At 43.4% G+C, this 26,308-nt stretch overlaps 1 protein-coding gene across 1 annotated transcript in view; it reads right to left on the minus strand.

Moving 5' to 3' along the window:
- ADAMTS10 (ADAM metallopeptidase with thrombospondin type 1 motif 10) overlaps positions 1-26,308 on the minus strand; it is a 118,322-nt gene that overhangs the window by 10,984 nt on the left and 81,030 nt on the right. The window contains exons 20-21 of the mRNA XM_089670008.1: positions 23,088-23,251; positions 9,110-9,236 (exon numbers count right to left, since the gene is read on the minus strand). Of these exons, the coding sequence (XP_089526134.1) occupies positions 9,110-9,236; positions 23,088-23,251 (291 nt within the window). The remainder of the gene's footprint in view (positions 1-9,109; positions 9,237-23,087; positions 23,252-26,308) is intronic.

Here is a 26,308-nt window from a genome sequence, read left to right on the forward strand (position 1 = left end):
GGCTAATTGAGCATCGCAGTATAAGAGAAGATGTCGTGAGTACCATTGACTACCCTAGAGGAGATAAGCTAACCATATACCAAGTATTCCTGAATGAAACGAAGACTAAGCCTGATCGAAGACTGAGAGCTTGTCGAGAAAGAAAGAAAGAAAAAAAAGAATAGAAAGAAAAGGACAAGAAAAGGAACAGAATGGGAGTCATAGTAGAGAGAGAGGAGAGAAAGAGGAAGAAAGAGAAAAAGAAAAAAAAAAAAAAAAAAAAAAAAGGGGGGGGGGGGGGGGGGGGGAAGGGGGGAAAGGGGGGGGGGGGGAGAGGGAGAAGGGGGGATAAGAGGCAAGAAAAACAAAAAAAAAAAAAAGGGGGGGGGGCGAAGCAAGGGAAGCGAAAGGTCTGGGCTGCGAAGTTTGTGTCAATATAGCTATTGGAAATCATAAATGAGAGTGTCAAGAACTTAAACACTCACCAAAGCTAAGCAGGCAAATATAAATTATCGGAAAGGAGGTCATAACCACGCAGATTATGAACGAACCAAGGGCATAACCAGAGGTATGGCTGAGCTCAATCAGGTATCCCGACCCATGAGAGATCTGAATTCAGGGGTAGTTACAAAGTGGGTCCAGCAGGCCCAAACATGTGAGTATTTAGTTGGCATGTCAAGTGCAGTCGCAATCAGTTCCTCCATTTCCGCCACTCTGCCTACTCGATTGAGCCAATCGCGTATAGTTGGGGGGTGAGTGGAGCCCCACAGCACAGGAAGACAGAGTCTGGCTGCGTTGATCATATGCATAGCTAGGGACTTGAAATATTGACTCCTAGGAATGGGGGTATGATGAAGCAATAGCTGAGCAGGAGAGAAAACTATGGGCAGAGTGGTCACTGAAGTCACCAACCGGTGAACCTCCTGCCAGAATGGATGAATAAGTGGACAGGACCACCAAATATGTAAGAAAGAGCCATCAGGTGTCCCACATCTCCAGCACACGTCAGGGACAGATGAGTTAAACCGATGAAGTCTGGAGGGAGTACGATACCATCTAGTGGCCAATTTGTAGCCATTTTCCTGCGTCGAAACATTACTCGAGCAGGTGTGGGAGTACCTAAATATGCGGTCCCAATCCGACTCAGATAAATCCGTCTTTAGGTCTCTGTTCCACGCACGGCAAGAGGGGAAAGAAGTGCAAGTCCTGCTGTCCCCTAGGAGAGGATAAATCTCAGAGATCAAATGCGTCCGCGGTTCGGATTTAGAGCATAAGGATTCAAATGGAGTAACAGGGCGCGTCCAATTATGGCGGGATTTATGGAAAAGCAGGAAGTGTCTAATCTGAAGAAAGGCCCAGAGAGGGAATTCGCGGATATTCAAGCTAACCTTCAGCTCCTGTAATGATTTCACCTTGCCTGAGTGAATAAAATGTTTTACTTGAATCTGATCGTGTGGCCAATAATTTGATAAAAAATCCTTGTGCAACCCTGGGGGAAAATCTGGATTCAGGCGTATCGACGTCAAGGGACTAGGAGAGTCTGAAATGGACGACGTTTTACAAGCCTTGCGGAAAACTTCTAACGTGGGACCTATCAAAGGATGGGAGAGGAGAACCTGAGGTGTGTGTTTCGGCAATAGCCAAGGGATCGATGGAAGGGGAGTGGGCGAAAAGGCCTTCTCCAAAAGGACCCAGTCTTTGGAAGCAGAATGAATGTGCCAGTCGACTATGCGGGAAAGATGACACGCCCAGTAATAGCGGTGTAGGTCAGGGAGCCCAATGCCCCCGCTGGGTTTGGGACGAGTTAGCTGAGAGAACGAGACCCGCGGACGCTTATGATTCCATAAAAATAAGGAACATAGTTTCTTACAAGAAGCAAAGAATGTCATTGGAAGTTGAATTGGCAAAGTTTGGAAGAGATAGAGGAGACGCGGAAGTATATTCATTTTAATAATTGCAGCCCTACCAAACCAAGAGAAGCAGGGGCGATGCCACTTGTTTAGGTCTTCCTCTATGACTTTGAAAACCTGTAGGAAATTTTTGGCATAAAGGTCGTCCAGGTTACGAGTAAGTTGTATACCAAGATATGGAAGGGCATCCCTCACCCACTGAAATGGAAAATGAGACTCACAGAAGGAGACGAGATCAGTGGGAAGGGTTATGTTGAGGGCGTATGACTTTGAAAAATTAATTTTCAGGTTCGACAAAAAGCGGAAAAAAGCAAAGTCTTTCAGCAAACTCGGTAGGGTGGTGCGAGGGTCAGCCAAAAAAAGGAGGATATCATCCGCATAAGCAGCAAGTTTGTATTCTTTGTCTGCTATCCTGATCCCCTTAATATCTGGGTTAGCGCGAATTTGTCTCAAAAGAGGTTCAAGGGAAATGACGAACAGAAGCGGGGATAGGGGGCAACCCTGACGAGTGCCATTACCCAGGCGGAAAGGGTTTGATAAGTGTCCATTAACCCGAACTTGAGCTGTAGGGCCCGAGTATAGGGTCATAATAAAGTTCAGCATTTTCTCGCCCAGGCCCAAAGCCATCAGTGATCCCTGCAAATAATCCCAAGCAATCCTATCAAAGGCCTTCTCAGCATCCAATGAGAGGAAGAAGGCCGGAGAGTTAGATTTGGAAAGCCAATGTTGGAGATTAAGGGCCTTGATAGTGTTATCCCTAGCTTCTCTACCAGGGATGAATCCCACCTGATCCAAGTTAATGAGGGAAGGGAGCAAAGGGAGAAGTCGGTTAGCAAGCATCTTTGCAAACAACTTAATATCCACATTTAGCAGGGAGATGGGTCTGTAATTAGATACCTGGGAGGTATCTTTACCACTTTTGGGGATGACGGTAATGTGTGCTTCCAACAGCCTATGGTGTGGTCTATGAGACTGAGAAAGAGTATTGAAAGCAGAAAGAAATGGAGTACTCAGAATGTCCAGAAAGGATTTATAATAAGCCGCCGAAAAGCCGTCAGGGCCCGGACTTTTGCCCGCCTTCAACTGCCGTACTGCGCACTGCAATTCGCTTAAAGTCAGATCTTGGTCCAGCGATAAAACCGTCTCCTCAGAGAGAGCGTTTGGACCATGAAGACGAAGAAATTCAGAGATTAGGGACGCTCTAGGCCTGTCAATGTGCATCGGGGGACGTTCTGGTGGAAGATTATAAAGGGACTTATAAAAATGTTCGAACTGAGAGGCAATATCAGGATTGGATGTGGCCATCACACCCTCAGGGCTTCTTATTTTATGTATAGTCATATGGGATCGTTTTTCCCGAAGAGCCCGAGCAAGAAACCTTCCACTTTTATTGGCAAACTCATAATAAAGCTTTTGGGAGAGAATGAATCTTTTCTTGACCACTTTGCCCAGCTCAGTGAGAAGTCGCAAGCGAGCATTTGTGAGTTCCGAAAGAGTCGACGCAGCCAGAGTCTGTTTATGTGCCCTCTCCAGAGAGCGTATCCTATCTGTAAGTAGCTTCAAACGTTGCTGTCTGTCTTTCTTACGTCTCGTAGCTGCCGCTATAAGGCAACCCCGGATAACACATTTATGAGCCTCCCACTGCGTAAGGGGGGAGGTATCCGAAGAGCCATTTAAAGAGAAATATTCACGCAGATGAGAGCGAATGTCTTGTTCAATAGCACAGTCTGCTAGAAGCGAGGCGTCTAAGCGCCATAGCTTCGAGCGAGCAAGTTTCTCCGGGAGCCGCAAGGTTACGGTTATGGGGTGGTGATCGGAGAGAACCATCGGCTCTATAGAGGCAGCATGTAGAAAAGGGAGGTCCGACTGTGACAGAAAAAGGTAATCAATCCTAGAATACTTATTGTGCGGCGGAGAAAAGAACGTGTAATCCTTAACAGTGGGGTGGAGTGTGCGCCAGGAGTCATGTAATTGCAAGTGTTGCAACTGCAAATGTATCTGCCTAAGAGCCTTAAAAGGCAAAAACGAACTGCCCGAGGAGGAGTCTAGCAATGGGTTTAATGGGACATTCAAGTCCCCCCCCAGTATCAGCATACCCGAGTGAAACTCAGCCAAAGTAGCAGCAGTCATACGCATAAACGTGACCTGTTTGGTATTGGGAGCATAAATATTGGCAAGTGTGATGGGTCTGTTGGAAAAAGAGCCCTTTACAAACAGATATCTGCCCTCCGGGTCGGCAAGGGAATCCTGTAGCACGAATGGGAGATGTCTGGCAAACAGGATAGCCACTCCTTTTGATTTAGCCAGTGGATTGGTGGCATGAAGAACAGTAGGGTATCTGAAGTTAAAAAGTTTGGGTATGGAGTCCCGGCGAAAATGCGTCTCCTGGAGGAGGAGTATATCCGCCTTTTGCTTATGCGCGTAAGAAAGTAACATAGATCTCTTTTCGGTAGTGTTCAGACCCTGAACATTGAGTGAAAGAATTTTTAAGGACAGCAGTCCCGCATTAGAGGCGGGAGAAGGCATGACTGCAGAGCTTGATCGCGGAAGCCTGATGACACAACTGCAAATGTGCAGAGAGAGAAGAGAAAAAAAAAAAAAGGGGGGGGGGAGGGGAGGAGTCGGAGAAAAGGGAGAGAAGTAAGGGGGTAGAGAGCGAGAAAAGAGAGAAGGAGTAAGAGAACTCCCAAGAGATAAGAAAAAAAAAAAAGGGGGGAAGAAAAGGGGGGAAAGTACTACACGGCTCGGGGAGAAGACCAGCTAGTCCACGTATGAAAGAGAGAGTACAGAAGGAGGGAGGAAAGTTAGAATAAGAAAGAGATTAGAGCCAAAAAAAAAAAAAAAAGGGGGGGGGGAAGGAAGGAAAACGAGAGAAAAGAAAAAGTAGAGGAGAGGAAACTAATAATAGTAGCCTAATGTATGAGGTCAGTGAAAGCTCACAGAGCTCACTGTGTGGGGAACGAAGTAAGCGTTGAGCCAAGAGTGAAGCAACCGCCGGCCGGTCGCCTTGTAAGGAGCATAACCAAAAAGACAAAACCAAAGGAGGGTGAGTGTTCAAAAGGGGGGGCTCAAGCGAGGCATGTAATACTATGTACTATAAAGGCCAAGCTAAAAGGGAAAAAACTTTGGACAACCCCAAGAGGTGACAATCCAGGAGGTGTATGCGGGTGCCCGCGGCGGGCACGCTGGCAAAAAGGGGCAACCGTGATGGGATAATAGGCCACAGATATTCCAATATACGTATTGAGAAGATATCTAGGGGCTAACCACTCCCGCTTGAGGACAGGGCAAATTCTATCCGTATAAGAGCAGAACCAACAGGCAGGACCTGTTAAATGGTGGATCTGTGCGAGGCCGTAAGGAGTAATACAGGCTTATCAAGTAAAGAAGCAATAATACAACAGAACATACGAACAAATGCCATACAGGAAAAACAAATTTCAATACAAAAACTGAGGTCAGGAGAAAACCCTATAGAACATTATACCCCAGCTTCAGGCATCCGTACTACTTAGGATCCCCAGACTCAGTGCCAGAACTGTTACCCCGTGGAGACGAGCTCAACTAAGCATTGCAAAATATGGAACGGATTCTACCAAAACCCCTATGACACCCACGAGAAAGAGCAGCACCTCTCTTATAACCAATGCTGAAAGGAGGGGGGACACACCCTTAGGACTGGGGGGATACATAGAGCCCCAAAACAGCCGCAAGCGCTTACATAAGAGCAGGTCACAGGAGGGTACACCAACCGGCTCCATGAGGCCTCAAAGTGCGCAGAGGTGATGGTCATTCACGCGGCGTCGTTTAGGATGTAACAGAGCTCCCACCAATCCCCTGGCAGCAACATTGTGAGGTAGATCCCCCTCCCCCCCGTCCCACCCCCCTCCCCGTAAATAACAACTGCCCCCTATCAAAATCCCGTATCTAGTGCAGAACTCAAAAAGGATATCAGATGTAACCACGGGTATCATATAGAGTACGTGTCCGAAGCAGGAGCGGAGGCAACTCCCTCCGGTCAAATAAATCCCAAAAGGCTGTAAAAATCCCTCAGATGACGCCGGGTCACGGCCTGGGTTTGCAGTGCAGAACAAACTTGAAGGAGCCGGCCTTCCCGAGAGCTTTCACCAAACCTGAACGAGAGGAACTTAAAAACAGGAAGTGAACCGGGCATCCGGAAGGAAATAGAGACCCCTGCCGTAGGAGCAAGACCGCTCTTCTTCAGTAGTCAGGATACTGCTGAGAGATAGTTCCACGAAGCAATAGGCGCAGGGATCCATAGCAAGAGCAGAAGGCTTGTTAGAGCAATGAGAATCCGCAATCTAATGGGGTGTATACCGGGTGTCGATCTTGAACAAGTCTCCTGACCTGTATGCTAATAAATATCATCCCAAAACCTGGGGAGGTGGCATATCAACATGGAGGACTAGAGCCTGCGGGAGCGACTGTAAAGAGGCAACAGTAACCGTTGCGGCAAACCCGTAAAGCCCAACTCAAAGCCCAAGTAGCTGGCCAAACACAAATCAGCAGGAAAACTGAAAAAACGGAGGCTGAAGGCCTGCTGGCGTGGCGGATCATTAGGTCCCGTGCCGAGGCTTCCTGTGCGCCGGGGAGGCCGTGGGACTGGAAGTGTCCATAGAGGCCCCTGCAGGGGGTCTTGGAGGTGTCGAAGGGACCGTCCGGCGCCGTCGTTGAGCAGGGCTATGCCCGCCCATTGCACCATCTTCAGCTCTTAGATCTTGGGCACGTGGCAACCTCATAGACCCGTTCCAATCGGGTAAGGCAATCGGAGGAATATCCAAAGCAGAGCAAAAAGATGGCAGTTCTTCAGGAACTCGTAGGTTGAAATTATGGCCATTCACTTGAGCAGAAAGGCAGAACGGAAACCGCCATCTATAGGGGATGTTGCGCATGCGGAGAGCATCCAATAGGGGGCGCAGCGCCCGCCTTTGTTGCAGGGTCAGATTGGAGAGGTCCTGATATAGCTGTATCTCTGCCCCCTCATAGGCAAGATGTCTTCTCCCCCTGGCGCATTTGAGGATATCCTCTTTAAGCGGGTAACTTTCAAGACAGCAAATTATGTCCCTGGGAGGGTCTGTGTCTCCCCCCCTAGGGCGGGTCGCCCGGTGTACACGTTCAATAGCAATCATGGTTGAAGGTGGGCGACCTAGAAGGTCATTAAAGATAGCTATTACCGCTTTAGGGACATCACAAGGTTCCACTGATTCAGGAAGGCCCCGAACCCTAATATTGCGTCTGCGTCCACGATTGTCTAGGTCCTCAATATGTCTAGAAAAATCTCGAATGGTCGACACGTGCAGCGCTGATAGTTGTTGTAGATCAGAAACTGCGGCCTGATTCTGCCTAGTATCCAGCTCCACCCGCTCCACCCTTGTGCCCATAGAACGGATGTCATCCCTTAATTCAGTTAGGGCAGAGGTTAATGTGGTGGTTAAGGTGGTCTTTATATCAGCTGCCACAGCCTGGAGGTCCCTTAATGATAGGGAATGTGTAGCACATGAGGAATCCAGCTGTGGCACTGTGTCCAGCACAGCATATTCGGCTGTGCTTGCAGAGCCTGTGTCAGAGACTGCAGAGGGAGGGGGAGAGGGGGATGACGCTGGAGAGGGAGAGGGCTGCGGCCCTGCTTTCTGCTGGGAGCGGAAGAGCTCCTTTATATGCCTCCCCTGTGTGTTCGGGCCCCGCGGGGACCGCGATCTGTCCCCAGAGGGTGCCCTGTCAGACTTCCCCATAGCAGAGGGGAGATGTCTCACCCGTCCGTGCAGAGCGGCAGCAAGGTAAGATCCGGCCGGCGGGAGCTCTGCACCTATGCGGCCATCTCCACTCGCGGCTCGGCCACGCCCCCCGAACTCCCATATTAGACAGTTGTCACCAGAACAGACACCATCCTTTGAAAGATTTCCCCTCACCTTCTGTTCCTGTGACAACTTTAAAATTATGAATTTTTTATCATTTCTGTACTGCAAACAGTTGTCCCCAAAAAAGGGTGAATCTCCCCGATGAAAACATGGACAGCAATGAAAAAACCTGGCAAGGGGTTTAGATATTACCTCACCCTATCTAAAGCAAAATAAAAAATGGATTTACATATACTTGGACCTTTGGTCTTTATGAGCATTTTTTTAAAGTGTAAGTTCACATTTTCAGAAAAAAATGATAAGGTGAACTAATACTATTCACTCTCCCCATCACCGGTCCCTGCTGTGCTTACCTCCATGGGTGATGAGCTGTCATTGCCCAGGCAGCTGGGGTACCAGTCCAGGGATTTGTAATCCCCAATCTTCTCCCCCTTTTATCTGGGAACTGATCGTCCAGCACCCACAGAGATAAGAACAGTGGGGACCAGGAGGGTGGGGAGGGTGTTAGCTCACTTATTCATTTTTTATGAAAAGATTAACTAACCCCTTAGCCACTTGCTTCCTGAGTCTATTCCAACACTTCTCTCCTACGTGTAAAATGAATCTTTTTTGCGAGAAAATTACTTAGAACTCCCAAACATTATATATTTTTTAAGCAAAGGCACTAGAGAATAAAATTATGGGTGTTTTTTTTATGTCACACTGTATTTGTGCAGCAGTTTTTCAAACTCAATTTTTTGGAAAAAAATACACATTAATGAAGGTATACAATGTGCACACACTTTCATAAACATTCCACCATCAAAGTGCAGAAGTGCAAAACTGCACAGAATGGGAACTATATATGGCATATCACCCTGATAATTCAGCTACTTAAACAGGCTAAGATTTTTCTCTAAAAGTGAAGAAATATCCCCCTGATGAGCAGAAACCAGATAAACTGTGATAATGTGTGGTTAGACCAGTGGTGGTCAACGTTCTTGATTTGGGGGGCGTCAATTGCAGCCCCAAAATCACCAAATGGGCACACATAAACACTTAAACAATATTTATTAGGAGGCTGTCAAAGGCTGTGAAATATGCTATAGGAGTTGTTGGAGACTGGAAATAGTTGTAGACTGGAAATGTATTACATTGTACATGAGACTGCTATATATCTCTACTATAACAGGGCAAAAGGGAAACAAAGTTTAGAATTTGTAGGGGCCCCAATGGTTACACAATTGTGCCAAAGGCCAGCAGACTGGGCACCAGGGGGTTAGACTATAAGTCAGTTCCAGGCACCTACAGCTCCTCCACCTCCTGTTTATCCACCACAGTATATGAACATACATGATTTACCTCCAGCACATATAGCAGAACATTTAGTCCACTGGGAATGCTGCCACATGTATCCACTCTCAGTGTGTCTACTGACTGGTGCATTGAACTTGTAGCGGATACCAAGAAACTCTTCTCTCATCATTACCTGGAAGACACATGGCACGATAGCATAAAACACATAAAATATCTTAGTAGCAGGGACATTGCTATGGTCCTAGATTACATGCAGCACTATACCATATAACCAGTGTTCACTGCAATCACGAGTCTTAAAAGCAAACAAAAAGCAAATGCTTTTTTGACACAAGGTTTATTATCCCATTAAATCTATAGGTTGTGGTCTCTCCCACCATGGGCAAAGGGTCAGCCTCCCATGTGCAAGTCTTGCCTTCGTTGTGTACAGAGTACATTATACCATGCCTGTGGTGTGTTTAGTGATAAAGGCAGTTTGCTCTGCAATGGAACCCTTTCCCTGTATGTGTATCTGGCACTACATAGTAGATGGCAGTAGACAGACCTAGACAAGATTGTGCAATCAGATTCTATATTATATGGCGAGCTTAAGATTTATCCCTCACAAAGTACAAAAGTAATTTTTCAATCAGGTATCTGCCTACCTTTTTGTATTACTCTTAGGCATACCTCCCAACCATCTCAGATCCTGTGGACCATCCTCAGATTCCAAACAAGTCCGGGAATCCAAGCTGGGTTCCAGAGCTCAATGCCGGAACAAGTTGTTGACTCACAGTTACTCTGATTTAGTTTTCAGCAGAGGTCAGTAGTTGGGATGGGGGGTGTCAGTGTAGGGGGGTGAGGGTCTGTCAGTAGGGGGGGGCAGGGTTCAGTAGAGGGGGTTTCAGTCTGGGGGGGTGGGGTATTTCAGTGGTGGGTGGAGATCAATAGCTAGGGGGGTGAGGTGTGTCAGTCTGGGGATTGTCAGTAATTGTGGGTGGAGGTGTCAGTCTGAGGTCTGCCAGAGGGGGAGAGAGTCAGTAGATGGGGTTAGGGGTGTCAGTCTGGGGGAGGTGAGTAGTTGGAAAAGAGAGGTGTCATTCTGGGGTGTCATTAGTTGTGGGAGGAGGTGTCAGTTTGGGGAGTGTCAGCCTGGTGTATCAGTAGTTGGGGGTGGGGAGTGTCAGCCTGGAGTATCAGCAGTTGGGGGGTGGAACAATAAAAAAAAATTCCCTGCTCAACTTACCGACCAGCCTGCAGCCAACTGAATTGTCCTGTCTAACAGTTTGCATTAAATACATGGGTTTAGTTTGCAAACATTTTCAAATACATGCGTAAGCTGCAGAGCCTCTTCACGGCACCCAAATATTCTGTAGTTCTTAACTCAATACATTTTGATAGCCTACATTGTAGAAGCACACCTATCATAATAGATAGACTGAGGGCAGGTGAGCCTGAGGGAGCCAACCCCTCCTTAAAGGCACAGGGGCGCACTGGACACTCAGCCATTAGCACTATGACAGCCAAGGTGTCCAGTGTACCCCTTCACCAATATAAGAATCGTACAAACAAATGGCCACTACCCCAATCTATAATTGGACTTCACAGCAAGGAGCACATGGAAGGGCGACACATGTTAAAAGATAAAAGAGACAAATTCCCAGCTCAACTTACCGACCAGATTGGGGCAATGGCCATTTGTTTGTACTGTTGACATATTGGTGAGGGGCTCCTTGGCTGCCATTGTGCTATATGCTGGGTGTCCAGTGCACCCCTGTGACTTTAAGGAGGGGTGAGTTCCCTCAGGTTCACCTGCCCTTGGTCTATCCATTATGATACATGTGCTTTTACAATGGAGGCTCTCAAAATTTATAGAGTTAGGAACTGCAGAATATTGGGGTGCTGTGAAGAGGCTCTGCAGCTTACGCATGTATTTGCAAATGTGTGCTAACTAAACCCCAGTTTTTAATGCAAACTGTTAGAAAAGATAATTTGGTTGCAGGTGGAGGTGTCAGTCTGGGGGGGTTGGGATCTGTCAGTTGATTACTAAAAAGCCTTGCTTTACTCATACAAGAAAACCAGGTGCTAGATGAGACAATGTATTTTGCAACCTGTGTATGACAAAGAGTTTATGATTGTATCCCTGGGGCAGGAATGTTGGAAGAAAAATGAACTGGGCAGCTTTGCATTTTCTTCCCTGAATACCTTATCTGCTGTGATTTCAAAGTCAGGTCCTCAGTCTACACAGGACTTGTCCAACATTCACCAAATAATGTGTATGTGCATGGTGGATTTAAAAAACAATATTTTAAGGGCATAATTACTCCCAAACCTTAAGAATATGTAAACCCAATATTTCATATTCCTGATACAGTATGTACCTGCTGTACCATGTACTTGTATGAGAAAGTATCCTGTTCTCTTTGTACTGCTTCCTTTGTGTGAAATCCCTGGTGTTCCTTCCAGTCCCTCTGCTTTCCTATTAAAAACTGACTACACTAGGCATGAGAGCACAGCATGGTCAGATTGCTGGCTGTGCCGGAAGTGCGCTCTCCTCCAATGATCAGACTTGTCCTGACATGCCCCCCCCCCTTTTCTGCACTTTCACTGGGAAGATCAGTGTTCTTCTGTTTCTTTCTTTTTTTTCCACAGTTTATTCAAGAGAGTAGGCAGTTTCCAAAATAATCAACATACATAGGTACAACAGGATACAGGAAAGAGTTATGGATAAGACATGACTTCAATTATGGGGGGTTCATGACATATAGATGATACAATGATGGGAAGAAGAAATGTCTGGTCTAACAACGGAATAAATGAGCAATGAGTCAGGGAAGACCTTATATCACATACTCCAAAGTGGATGAATTATATCACTTCTACGCCTGTTTATGATTAGGAGAAGCACTGCCTAAGTTTCTATTTGTTTATATAGAATGAGGAAAGAAAAGAGGTAGATGTCTTCAGGTAAAGAGGGGAGGGGAAGAGTGGAAGGGAGGGAGAAAAAGAAAAAAAAAAACAACATAGTTGGGTTAATAAGACCTGTGGGTGGGCGTTACTGATGTCTAAGATCCAGTGGAGCTGACATAAAGAAGAGCTTTACCCGCCTCTGAATATGTGCACATATTCCATAGGGTCAAAGTTTTTGAGTACACTTTTTGTTTATGCTGTGAGGAAAGTATCAGATCTTCAAACAAATTTGGTTCCTCTACTTTTTTAATTCAAAGTCCAATGAACGGTGTTTGATCATTTTTCCAGGTAAGAGGTATACAGGATTTGGCAGCATTAAGGAGGTGGCGGAATATTGATTTCCTTTTTTGCTGGTATTTTGGAAGCATGAAGAAGGCAGGATCCTCTAGTACCTCATACTCACTAAATTTTTGTGTGATCCTCTGGAACTCTTTCCAAAAATCAGAGAGTTTGGGGCATGACCAAAAGATGTGTAGTAGTGTGCCTCGTGCCTCCTGGCAACTCCAGCATTGATTTGTAGTGTGCAAAAAAGATTTATGTTAGAGTGTTCTGCTGTTTCTTCTACCCCAGCTCCTTGTGCAGCTGAGAACAGAAGGTATGTTACCACTTATAAAAAGGGGAAAAAAAGGTATTTATAATGTTTTTATATGTCTACACAAATGTTTGGCTTTTTATTTCTATTTTAAACTGTATGGGTTGTTTTACAAGTTGCAGGTTTACATATACTTTAAAAGCCTTGTGTGTGGTTTTATTCGTATGTACTAACTATAGGCACATTTTGCTGCACCTTTGACACTTTAGTACACCACTTGCTCAACTTATCAACCTATTGAAAAGGGCACACAACTGAGGAGAGGAGGGCCATTAGTTCTGTTATATCTGCAGCAGTAGCCTGGGAGAGAGTGAGCTGCAGAGAAGAGTAATACATTTTGCAATGCAGAATCCTCATTCTGTGCCTCAGAGACCTAATATACATATATGGGAATGTGTAGACAAATGTTTGATCCAAAGCGATGAAAACTGGATGTGTGTATATGGAGCATGCAAGCTCTATTCCTGAATAGCGAGAGATCTTCAATGTCGAGCCCAAATGGTTGCAGCACCCCTCCAGTTGAGGGTTGTTTAGCCAGTTCCCCTGCTAGGGGCCCATGGTGAATATTTTCAACCAGGATAGTTGGAAACCTTATTCCTGCTCTCAGGCTCACAATGGCCACAAAGGGCCTGGTCGGGGAACTTACATTTCACATTACAGAGTTGTAAGAGTCCCCAGTCCAGGGCTTGCAGGTCAGCTCAATCAGGGGCTGTTCCACACACCCAGTGAAAACACACCAGGGTCATGGGTTACAAGATGCATGGACCAGACAGGAGATCTGCTACTATGGCCAGACTGGTTTACCCTTCTTCTTCTCACCACCACCAGTCCCCCAACTTAGCCAGCTACAAAGTTCATTCTTCCAAGGTAGGTGCTTTACCATCTCCAAGAGACCAGATGCCCAGTCCAACATATTGAAAGGCAACCTTGCCATTATGACTGCCCGTAGCCATACAGCAAACTAAGCTCACTTTACAAGCAGATAGACTTCATTGAACACATCAGTAAGTAAACAACTTTTGGCTTTTGCATAATAGTTTCAAAACTGATAAAGTCTTCTGTGTTACGTTGTTACAGCCAAATACCTTATGAGAGTGCTGTGATGCTTCTAATACTGTGTTTACTAAACTGCTGCAAACTAAGTGTACTCTTCTCTAACAGACTGCAGACCAGAGGCATATCTGCTTCTTCTCGAAGGGAACAAGCATGCATGTGTCTTTTTATACATCGCTCCTGTTGCCTATTGCCAGCTCAACCGATAACTGGGGAAATTTCTTACTTCCCTCGGGTGGACTCCCATCTGGGGTCTCCTATGTAGTCATGGTACTCTCCACCCACCAAAAACGTTTTTACTATACTAGGGTTTGTGAGGGGGTGGGAAGGGATGGCCACATGGGCATTTTCACCATCCACATACTACTAAGATGTCCCCCCGGCTACCAGGAAACCCCTGTACAGGTTACCCATAAAAGGAACCTTACATAAGTGCACAAGGGAAAACCAGCCTTAACTATGACATCTAGTGTTGAATGCAGAAACTACAGAAGACATCTACCTGATGAATAACACCAGGATCCCAATACCCTGTTACAGGGATGGGGGAAGCCATCGCTAGGGATGCCACCTCATCCCTTTAAAACTGAACACATATTAATTACTCAGGTTCTGATGTTAATTTAACGCAGATAAGGCAATAAGCATGTGTAATTACCAACCTTATCCTATATGAACCTATGTAATTATAATGTGTTTGGGTTTAAAGGGATGAGGTGGCAACCCTAATTATCAGACATATAAATCTTTTGAACTTAGACCCTTCTTACAATACTGGGAGCTTCAGGTCTCACTCCCAGCGCTACATCCTGCAGAGAGTGGGTTCTCTGAACAGCTAAAACTGAACATGACTTTTATGCAGACATTGGCTTCCTTTTACCCCTGAGTTTGATAGCAACAGTCAGGAGTCCTAGCACATCTTTCTCCAGGAGTCCAGTCCACTCTGACTCCTACTTGGGCCACCAGTGGCATACTATCCCCTCTCAGTGTGGCCACTTTTGTATGACTGCTGCACACTTTACTTCTTACCCCAAGCCTATCCTCCAACTGGCACTCATTTCATTTCCCACTGCACGGATTCTTTGTACTCTTTTCTGGATACATGTGACAGACACTCTTTAGTATGCTGAAAAATGTTTACTGTTTTTCTCAGTTGCAGAGCTTATTTTGATCAACAGATCAAGGTTAAATCTCTTAAAGAGATAGTAACACTGCTTTATACATCATTCCCCACCATAAAACTTAGCCTGTCCGTGTTCTAAACAGCAATTGCACCAACCATAATACATAATGACAGTTCAAAATAATAGCATTGGGCATGAAACAGTGTGACAAAGTACACTGTTGGGATGCTATGTTTTCTTTACTCCCATTAAAGCCAATCCTGGAGGCACACCTGAGTTGGCCACTAGCCCTTTAAATCATATCATGATATTAATTATCCAAATATATATAATCTACACATTTATGTATTACAGGTACTTATATAGTGCTGTCAATTTATGCAGTGCTTTACATATATATATATTGTACATTTGTATCAGTCCCTAACCCTCAAGGGGTGTACAATCTAAGGTTCCTAACTCACATTCATACAGTACACAATCTAAGGTCCCTAATTCATATTCATACATACCAGGGGCGGACTGAAAACTCATGGGGCCCCCGGGCAATAGGGGATCATGGGGCCCCTGTGTCCTTGCCCAAACTCAAAAAAGCCTATGAAAAAGGTACCAGGGGCATCTCATGGGGCCCCCTACTGACCCCGGGCCCTCGGGCAGTGCCCGAGTTTCCAAATGGTCAGTCCGCCCCTGATACATACACAATCTAAGGTCCCTAACTCACATTCATACATACACATACTAGGGTTAATTTAGACTAAACTACCAGCATGTCCTTGGAGTGTGGGAGGAATCCCACGCAGGCACAGGGAGAACATACAAACTCCAGGCAGCTGGTGCCGTGGTTTTGATTAGAACCAACGACCCTAGTACTGCCAAGCAGAACTGCTAACCATTTAGCCACTGTGCTGACATATACATCTACTTTTATCTACCCATTTTCTTTTGAGGCATATGCCCTTCAGTGTTTACCTTTGGTTAGCATACTTTCCCCTATGTTAGGCCTCTCTCATGCTGTGGCTGGGTGACAGTTGAGCCGCAAGTTTACTGCCCCCTGACCACCCACTATACAGCTGAAGGGAGCTGCTCACATGGCAAATTTAAAGCGTTATGTCAAGTTGACAGATGGCAGCGCCTGTCACACTCTCCATACAAGTCAATGGGGCTGTACTGCAATTACCTTTGCATTAGTCTCTTTGAAAATTGCCATTCGACAGAATTGATTCCTAAACGCCTGACAGTGGCTGCTTAGCAACACTCTGAAAAGCGATTCACCATGGATTTCTTTTCAGAAGATATGCACGTTTGAACTTAGCCTTAGACAGCAATTACAATTGTAGCTGAAGGGAAGAAAAGAGATGGACTATGAATTAGGATAAATGAGCTTTTTTTTTCTTACATTCAGCTCCCTCTGGTGGTGAAAAAGAAACATTGCTACAGTAAAAGAAAACCGTAAATATACAGCTTCCTGGAGGGCCCTTACATCTGAAATTCTTGGTGTACATCAGTGTGTATCCATAAGTGTGCATGACACATAGGCCTCAAGGGGCACTCACTGCGCACACTTGGGATTCAATATGCAGCCCCCCATGGTATCCATTGAGCTGCAGCTCAAACAAGTTTTATTGCTTGTGCCATTCAACAATCTTCAAAGGCCTGAAGCAGGCCAGAGCCCAAGGAAAGGCTCATTTTGGTGCCTAGGCTGCAGTGTGCAATGTGAAACTAACTAAGCAGCTTACTAAGTGCAGGAGACAGAGGTCAGACATAGCGGGCATAGCCGGGGACAGTCTATGTCAGGGGTGTCAAACTGGCGGCCCTCCAGCTGTTGCAAAACTACAAGTCCCATCATTCCTCTGCCTTTGGGAGTCATGCTTGTAACTGTCAATCTTGCAATGCCTCATGGGACTTGTAGTTTGGCAACAGCTGGAGGGCCGCCAGTCTGACACCCCTGGTCTATGTGGTGGTGGGATTTTATTGCTGGCTAATATGGACGCTGGCTCTTTCAAAAGAACAGTAGCCTGCTAAAATTGCATTTTTTTGCTCTATTACTGGACAGTCACAAGAGTGATGACATTTATGATAAATAGAGATGAACTCAGGCAGGTGTGGATACTAGTCTTGAGCTATCCTATCAGGAAACTGTCACTGAGGACCATAAATCATGAGCGACAGAGGCATTCCCCGCCCTGTAGCCACCCATATACACACCCTTGTATCATAGTTGCCAACAATCCTTAATTGCCCAGGCCAGTCCCGAAAATCCGACCCATGTCATGGATAATTTGGCAATGTCCCGGTCCACCCAGAGGTAAACCAAAACACTGTCATCCCTCCCCTACCTCCTCCCTGCCTCCAAGAAGTCAGGTGCTGCCTGTCCAAATGCAGATTGGTCAGTGCTGCGATGGTGCGTGGCCAGCCGAGGATGATCACGCCTGCTGGTGATGTCTTGAGCCATTCAGACTGTCAGCGTCTGCTATGGAGACCCAACCGGGAGCAAGAGGAGCTGGAGGGATGGACACTGAGAACCCAGCCGGAGGAGGAGAGAGACCTGGAGCAAGCAGGCAGCCAGAGACCAGAGTCTTATTTAAACCAAGGGTGTCGTGAGTCAGAACAGAGGACTGTGGAGGCCAGAGGCGAACCAACGGACCCAGCCAGACAGCTGCAGCCAGCACCATCTGTCAAACAGAAAATTGATGTTGTGCTAATCACAATAATGCCACAGACATTCCAAAACAAATAATAAGATGAGAATACAATAGGTAATACACCATAACATAATCAGTTAATGGAAGGAATGTGGGAGTGAAGGGAAAGGTGAAATAATAAAGGTCCAAAATGAGGACCAAAAGGTGTAACAGACAATAAATCATGACCGTAGGCAAAACTTACGGAAATGATCAGGGAAAAATAAAATATTAACTAAATCACAGTAATAGTGGGACATATGAGTCCATCATGACATAAATTAAATAATGTGAATACAACTAATAAGAAAGTGGAGCAAAATGTGAAAAATACAAAATGAAGTACTTAAATATTAAAAGTGGACAAACCACTTATCACAGGAGAATGACAATAACAACGCACAGTGAGGCCAAAAAATGTGACCGTGCGACTAAAGGATCATAACACAATGTGCATCAAAAGGCCATGTAACATAAAATGACTAATAAGTGACCATATAAATACCATAAATAAATGTGGCAAACATATATAGAGTGCAACTAGTAGAAAACAGAAAATGGTGATACAAACTCACAGTGAAACCAAATGAATGTATTACTGTGCAACATAAAATACAATAACACAATGAAGCAATAAATAACATGTGACTAAAAAAATGTATCATAAATGCAACATAAAGTCCATGTGCAAAAACATCCAACAAAAACGCATCCAAAAAAAAACCAATGTGGATAGGTAAATGATTACACTGTTCAACAGGTAAAAAGTTTTGGGCATAAAATTAGCTAATCTTACATAATTTTGGGGTGCTGAAAACGAAAATGACCCTAAAAAATGTTGATTGGCTCTAGTTTCCATGATATATTCACCCATCTAATGACGTAAGCCATTCAAAATTATGATGCAACTTCAGCTGCATATTGCGCAATTGATACTGGTGACCAATAGAAAATTGCATGTATACTGAGATGATGCAATATTAGCCTTTAATTGCATCACTTCACTGCATAAAAGCTGCAGTATCTGTAGCTGATTGTAGTTCGACAGCGTCTTTACATTTCGTTTTATGCTTATATAGGCTACTCAGTAATGCCTCGAACTTGTGTGAATAAAGCAGATAATTTCTGCTATATCTGCGGTGAAATAACTTTTATCTCACAAAAAAGGAGGATAACAGGAATGATTAAGAAAGCCTACAACTTGTATTTTGGCTGCAAGATAGGATACCAGGACAAGAGCTGGGCACCACATATATGCTGCAATTCTTGTGGGACTGCACTGGAGCAATGGTTGAATGGAAAAAAGGCATCTATGCCTTTCGCTGTGCCAATGATTTGGAGAGAGCCAACAGATCATGTTAGTAATTGTTACTTTTGTATGGTGCCTCCAATTGTAAAAGGGCTAAATAAGAAGAAAAAGTTATCTGTGCACTATCCAAATATTCCATCGGCAATACGTCCAGTTCCTCATGGAGAGGGGCTACCAATTCCTAAAGCACCAGAATCCTTCGTGGTTGAGTCAAGTGAGGAAGAACCTGAAGCGTGTAGTCACGTGCAGTTGTAAGAGATAGCCCTTTCCTCGAATACAAGAGAAAAGCCAAGAGAAGCAAAACCGACACAAACTGAAGACAAAACTAGTGAGAATCCTAAGTATTAAAATGATTCAACTTAGCTTATGGCTATAATTTTTCTTGGTAATCCTATGCAATATATTATGCCATTTAGGCTTTGTTATGTAGTCAATATCACTTGCTTTATATTTGTGGAAAGACATCTATCTATATAATTATTGTGCATTATGTAGTCATTACGCCTATAGTAGAAAATTTTCAGTTTACAGAAAAACTAGAGCCAATTGACAAATTTCATTGTTATATTTGAACTCAGAATGTGAAATTCATTAAGAAATGGATCCTTTTGTTTCCAAAACTGGCAAAAAATAAAAATTTGTTGAACAGTGTTAGTGAATCCCACAGGCTAAAATGCCTCCTCACCTCCTCACCCAGACCCCAAGGGGCCAAAAGGCTTTCAGAACACTCACTGCCTGGACCCTTTAAGTGAGGAGGCATTTTATCCGGTGTGGGATTCACTAATCATTTACCTATACATGTTTTTTTTTCTGTTTTGGATGATTTTTTTTTGGATGCGTTCTTGTTGGCCGTTTTTGCACATGGACTTTATGTCGCATTTATATATATATATATATATATATATATATTTTAGTCACATGTTATTTATTTCTTCATTGTGTTATTGTATTTTACGTTGCACAATAATACATTCATTTGGTTTCACTGTGCGTTTGTTATCACCATTTTCTGTTTTATACTAGTTGCACTCTATATATGTTTGCCACATTTATTTATGGTATTTATATGGTCACTTATTAGTCATTTTATGTCACATGGCCTTTTGATGCACATTGTGTTATGATCCTTTAGTTGCACGGTCACCTTTTTTGGCCTCACTGTGCGTTGTTATTGTCATTCTCTGATAAGTGGTTTGTCCACTTTTAATATTTAAGTACTTAATTTTGTATTTTTCACATTTTGCTCCACTTTCTCATCAGTTGAATTCACGTTATTTCATTTATGTTATGAAGGACTCATATGTCCCACTATTACTGTGATTTAGTTAATATTTTATTCTTCCCTGATCATTTCCATGTGTTTTGCCCACGGTCACGGTTTATTGTTTGTTACACCTTTTGGTCCTCATTTTGGACCTTTATTATTTCACCTTTCCCTTCACTCCCATATTCCTTCCATTTACTGATTATGTTATGGTGTATTATCTATTGTCTTCTCATCTCATTATTTGTCTTGGAATGTCTGTGGCATTATTGTGATTAGCGCAACATCAATTTTCTGTTTGTTGTTTTTTGCTAGTGGTATAGCCAGGTGTGTGCTGCTGTCCCAATAGTCCCATCTTTTCTAGTAGCGGCGCAAAATGTTTTCTACATATTTTTCAACGCCATCTGCCGCCAAGCCCAAGTCAGGTCATTTAAATGCCTTTTTTTGAAAGGGGGGGTGGCAGTGGGTGGTATGGGCACTAATGGCTGATGGGGGCCTTATTTTTTTTAATTTAGTGTAATTTAAACTACGTCCATTTTTTTGCATTTCTATAAAATTTCAATTTCTCTATGCTCACAAATGAATGCCCCACCCCTAATTATCATAATGCTCCACCTACACTAGCTTTCCGGACATAACATTTTTTTTTACATGTTGGCAACTATGTTGTATGTGTGCGGGGCAGGGAATGCCTCCATCGCTTTTAATTAGTGGCCCTCAGTGACAGCTGACTGGTATGATAGCTCAGTGATAGTAGCTGAACACCCCTGAGCTCATTCCCAATGATAAATACTCCTCATTCCTCCTCATCCTCAGTAACAGATTTTATCACCTTTCAGCTACCCAACCCTATGAAAAATGGTAGAGGAACGAATGATTTGTCGTCTTACCCTGCAATCATTCTGTTTTCTCACAGTCACAATATTCATAGGGTTAGGGGACTGTAAATTTTATTGTGCACAGTTCAGCACTAGATCAACCTGGAGATCAGACCTGGAGTCAAGGATCCTTTTCAATTCCACACCACCTCAATTTGTACACTGTGCTGTACTTCACACTGCCTCATTCTGTACACTTTGCTGTACATTCCATATTCCACACTGCCTCATTCTGTACACTTTGCTTTACATTCCATATTCCACACTGCCTCATTCTGTACACTTCGCTTTATATTCAATATTCCACACTGCCTCATTCTGTACACTTTGCTTTACATTCCATATTCCACATTGCCTCATTCTGTACACTTCGCTTTATATTCAATATTCCACACTGCCTCATTCTGTACACTTTGCTTTACATTCCGTATTCCACATTGCCTCATTCTGTACACTTCGCTTTATATTCAATATTCCACACTGTCTCATTCTGTACACTTCGCTTTATATTCCGTATTCCACATTGCCTCATTCTGTACACTTCGCTTAACATTCCGTATTCCACACTGCCTCATTCTGTACACTTTGCTGTACATTCCTATTCCACATTGCCTCATTCTGTACACTTTGCTGTACTTTCCATATTCCACACTGCCTCATTCTGTACACTTCGCTTTACATTCCATATTCCACACTGCCTCATTCTGTACACTTTGCTGTACATTCCCATTCTACACTGCCTCATTCTGTACACTTTGCTGTACATTCCCATTCCACACTGCCTCATTCTGTACACTTTGCTGTACATTCCCATTCCACACTGCCTCATTCTGTGCACTTTGCTGTACATTCCCGTTCCACACTGCCTCATTCTGTGCACTTTGCTGTACATTCCCATTGCACACTGCCTCATTCTGTGCACTTTGCTGTACATTCCCATTCCACACTGCCTCATTCTGTGCACTTTGCTGTACATTCCCATTCCACACTGCCTCATTCTGTACACTTTGCTGTACATTCCATATTCCACACTGCCTCATTCTATACACTTTGCTGTACATTCCATATTCCACACTGCCTCATTCTGTACACTTTGCTGTACATTCCATATTCCACATTGCTTCATTCTGTACACTTTGCTGTACATTGCTATTCCACACTGCCTCATTCTGTACACTTTGATTTACATTCCATATTCCACAGTGACCAGCCCCCAGAGTGCGTGCATTAACCCTCAGTGATCAGCCCCCAGGGTGCGTTCATTAACCCTCAGTGACCAGCCCCCAGAGTGCGTGCATTAACCCTCAATGACCAGCCACCAGAGTGCGTTCATTAACCCTCAGTGTTCAGCCCCCAGAGTGCGTTCATTAACCCTCAGTGACCAGCCCCCAGAGTGTGTGCATTAACCCTCAGTGACCAGCCCCCAGAGTGCGTGCATTAACCCTCAGTGACCAGTCCCCAGAGTGCGTTCATTAACCCTCAGTGTTCAGCCCCCAGAGTGCGTTCATTAACCCTCAGTGACCAGCCCCCAGAGTGTGTGCATTAACCCTCAGTGACCAGCCCCCAGAGTGCATGCATTAACCCTCAGTGACCAGTCCCCAGAGTGCATGCATTAACCCTCAGTGACCAGTCCCCAGAGTGCATGCATTAACCCTCAGTGACCAGCCCCCAGAGTGCGTTCATTAACCCTCAAAGTCCAGTCCCCTGCATGCTCTGAATATCACACTGCCTAATTCTCTATACTGTGCTGTACATTCCATATTTCACATTACCTCTTTCTATATGCTTTTCTGTACATTCTGCATTCCACATTGCCTCATTCTGTGCATTCTGTATTTCACATTGCCTCATTCTGTGCATTCTGTATTTCACACTGCCTCTGTACATTCTGTGCTCCGCACGGCCTCATTCTGTACGATATGTTGTGTGTTCTGAAGTTCACACTGCCTCATTCACCATACATTCCACACTGCCTCATTCTATGTTATGCATGCTCTAAACCCTTTAACACATGCCCAATATTCAGTGTGATGCAAATCTCGCCCCTTTTTTTCACTGCAGATATCACGTTTTTTTGTTTTTTTTGAGAAAGGGGCTCAACTTATGATCTTGCACACAGGCCTACCACACACTACATTCAGAAAATGCCCCTGGTACACAATGAATTGCTTACCATAACAACTAAAGTTGCATTAGTAGGCCCTAAAGCCTCCAGTGATTCCGGCTCATCTTGGGGTCTTTTGTAGTGAAAAGCTGTCCCAGCTGCATCAAACCTCTTTGGGGCATCTGGGGGGAGTCTGCCATTAATAAAATAATCTCCTCCTTCTGCCTTCAGGGCTGTTAAAAATAAGTTCTCTCAGTTTTTTTTATAAAGGGGTAAATAATCATTGTAATATAAAGCACATTTCCAAAATAAAGCGTGTTTTGCAAATGCACTGGGTTTAAAACAGAAATTATAAACATCATGCAGAAAATAATATACAGACAACATAAAGTGACTTAATTTTGTAAAAAAAAATCTTTTTTTCAAGAAAATCTGTAAGTGCCTTAAACACTTTTCCTTTGGCTTCCTGTGAGCTGTATTGGAAGTGGAGCATGGGCTGTAAATAATTATTTCTGAATGTTTTAAGTTGCACATTTTTAGACTGTCCCTACTTAATGCACAACGTTCAGAAGGTGCTTGTCGTGCTTCCTAGGATCCATGCTCCATGTATTGATTTCTGGAAAAAAAGAGACATCCTTGGCCTTTGGAACTGACGAAGTACCAAGTCCAGTTCAATGTTACTACTACCAGTTGTCCACACTTTGCATTTATGGGAGAATTCCGATTATTTTACACCACAATCTAGCCATATTTGGCCTGTTCCATATGGAAGAAAATTATATTTGAAATATATTTTAAAAAATATTCTTCCCAAATATATTGCTATATATTTGAAATGCTAAAATTTTGGCCATATTCAATATATATAAAAAAATATATAATAATAATAATTATTATATATATATATATATATATATATATATATATATATGCGCTGCATGTTGAAATGTGATTTTTTTACAAAATATATGAAAAATATTTTTAGAAATACATTTCAAATATACTGTATGTCTTTAAAAATACAAATCTACATTTTTGGAATGCATTTACAGATATATGTAAAATTACTCTTTCATATGTTAAAAAAAATCTGAATATTTTTCAGATATTTTGTAATATATAAAAAGTGAATTTCAACATGCAATGTATATATATATATATATATATTGAAATATATTTTGAAATATATTGAATATGGCCAAAATTGTAGCATTTCAAATATATGGCAATATATTTGGGAAGAATATTTTTAAAATATATTTCAAATATATTTTTCTTCCATGTGGGTCTGCAGATGTCTATAATACAAATGAGGGCAAATGAAGCTTTATACCTGTAGCAGCCTATCTTTAGTGTATGCATATTTATTCTATAGGAGCACAAAGCATCATATAGCTAATCAAAAGAGCATACATATTTTCAGTAGACCCTTTATTAATAAAGTGTGTGACTACAGCTTATTGCATTGGATTCATAAATTAAATGCAATTAAGTCAACGGGTTTCATACTAAATTGAGCTTTGAGCACGTCCTCTTATAAAATTAAAGCATAAATATAAAAATCCAATAACTAAAATCTCATAGAAACTTTAACATGATAATGTTATTTCAGAAATATTTTCCAATGTTATTAAATTAGCAGCTTTCATTAAAACAATACCTGATGATCCTGCCATAAAGATCCTTGTACAGGCATTTCCTGTTACATGGTGACAACTGTTTACCATTTGTGTCATGCTTTATCACTCTGTCATATGTGATCCTGAAACTCAACATGATGTAAACGAGCATGGTCCACTACTGTCACCATCAGGAAACCTGCCCTGAAAAATACCATGCAGCCATCACTGAAGTATAGGTTTGTAGCCAGAAAGTGGCTGCAGCATATACTGTAAGCAGCACTGAGATGTAACAAAGAATAGAAATTGTAAGGGCCATGCACTTAGCTGCAGTTGCCCATGTAGTATAAAAACTGGTGGTTTCCAGAGGAACAAGTGCAGCGTACAGCCAGCTGCCCTGTCAAAATCAATAACAAGCTGAAATACGCAGCTGGTGTCCAAGGCTGTATGCTGTAACAAGTCATACTTGCATTTACCGTATGTGAAAATTCTGCATTTCGGACACATGCGACTGAATGCATATGGCCCTGAAAGCAAGTACTGCTTGGAACAGCATGCAACCGCTTTTTTTAGCCTGTACGCCATGCAGTATTTTTCAATGTCATTCAATTAGAGTGTACATCTACTTCAAGGGTTATTATTTATTTATTTTTGTTCTCTGTGTCATTAAGTATAAACCCTCTCTACAGGGGCACTTGTTTGTGTATTTTCCTCCATTTACCCTCATTTTGGTCAAATCACTTGAAGATGACTGACTTTGGCCTGAAATGTTTTGTGATTCATGCTGTGATGTAAAATAAACAGGTTACTTCTGTAAATGCCGAGAAGCCACATGATATCTTTTTCTTGCAGAAATAGTCTATCTTAGCTAACGTGTGCAGAGAAACCAACTACTACAGGTGAAACTCGAAAAATTAGAATATCGTGCAAAGTTCATTTATTTCAGTAATGCAACTTAAAAGGTGAAACTAATATATGAGATAGACTCATTACATGCAAAGCAAGATAGTTCAAGCTGTGATTTGTCATAATTGTGATGATTATGGCTTACAGCTCATGAAAACCCCAAATCCATAATCTCAGAAAATTAGAATATTACATGCAATCAATAAAACAAGGATTGTACATAGAACAATATCGGACCTCTGAAAACTATAAGCATGCATATGTACTCAGTACTTGGTTTGGGACCCTTTTGCAGCAATTACTGCCTCAATGCGGCGTGGCATGGAAGCTATCAGCCTGTGGCACTGCTGAGGTGTTATGGAAGACCAGGATGCTTCAATAGCGGCCTTCAGCTCTCTGCATTGTTCGGTCTCATGTCTCTCATCTTTCTCTTGGCAATGCCCCATAGATTTTCTATGGGGTTCAGGTCAGGTGAGTTTGCTGGCCAATCAAGCACAGTAATCCCACGGTCATTGAACTAGGTTTTGGTGCTTTTGGCAGTGTGGGCAGGTGCCAAGTCCTGCTGGAAAATGAAGTCAGCATCCCCATAAAGCTCGTCGGGGGAAGGAAGCACGAAGTGCTCCAAAATCTCCTGGTAGACGGCTGCGTTGACCCTGGACTTAATGAAGCACAGTGGACCAACACCAGCAGATGACATGGCTCCCCAAATCAACACAGACTGTGGAAACTTCACACTGGACTTCAAGCATCTTGCAGTGTGTGCCT

This window comes from Staurois parvus, unplaced genomic scaffold (genome assembly GCF_062004578.1).
Source record: "Staurois parvus isolate SC_StPar_1 unplaced genomic scaffold, SC_StPar_1.0 ptg000086l, whole genome shotgun sequence".
NCBI lineage: Eukaryota > Metazoa > Chordata > Amphibia > Anura > Ranidae > Staurois > Staurois parvus.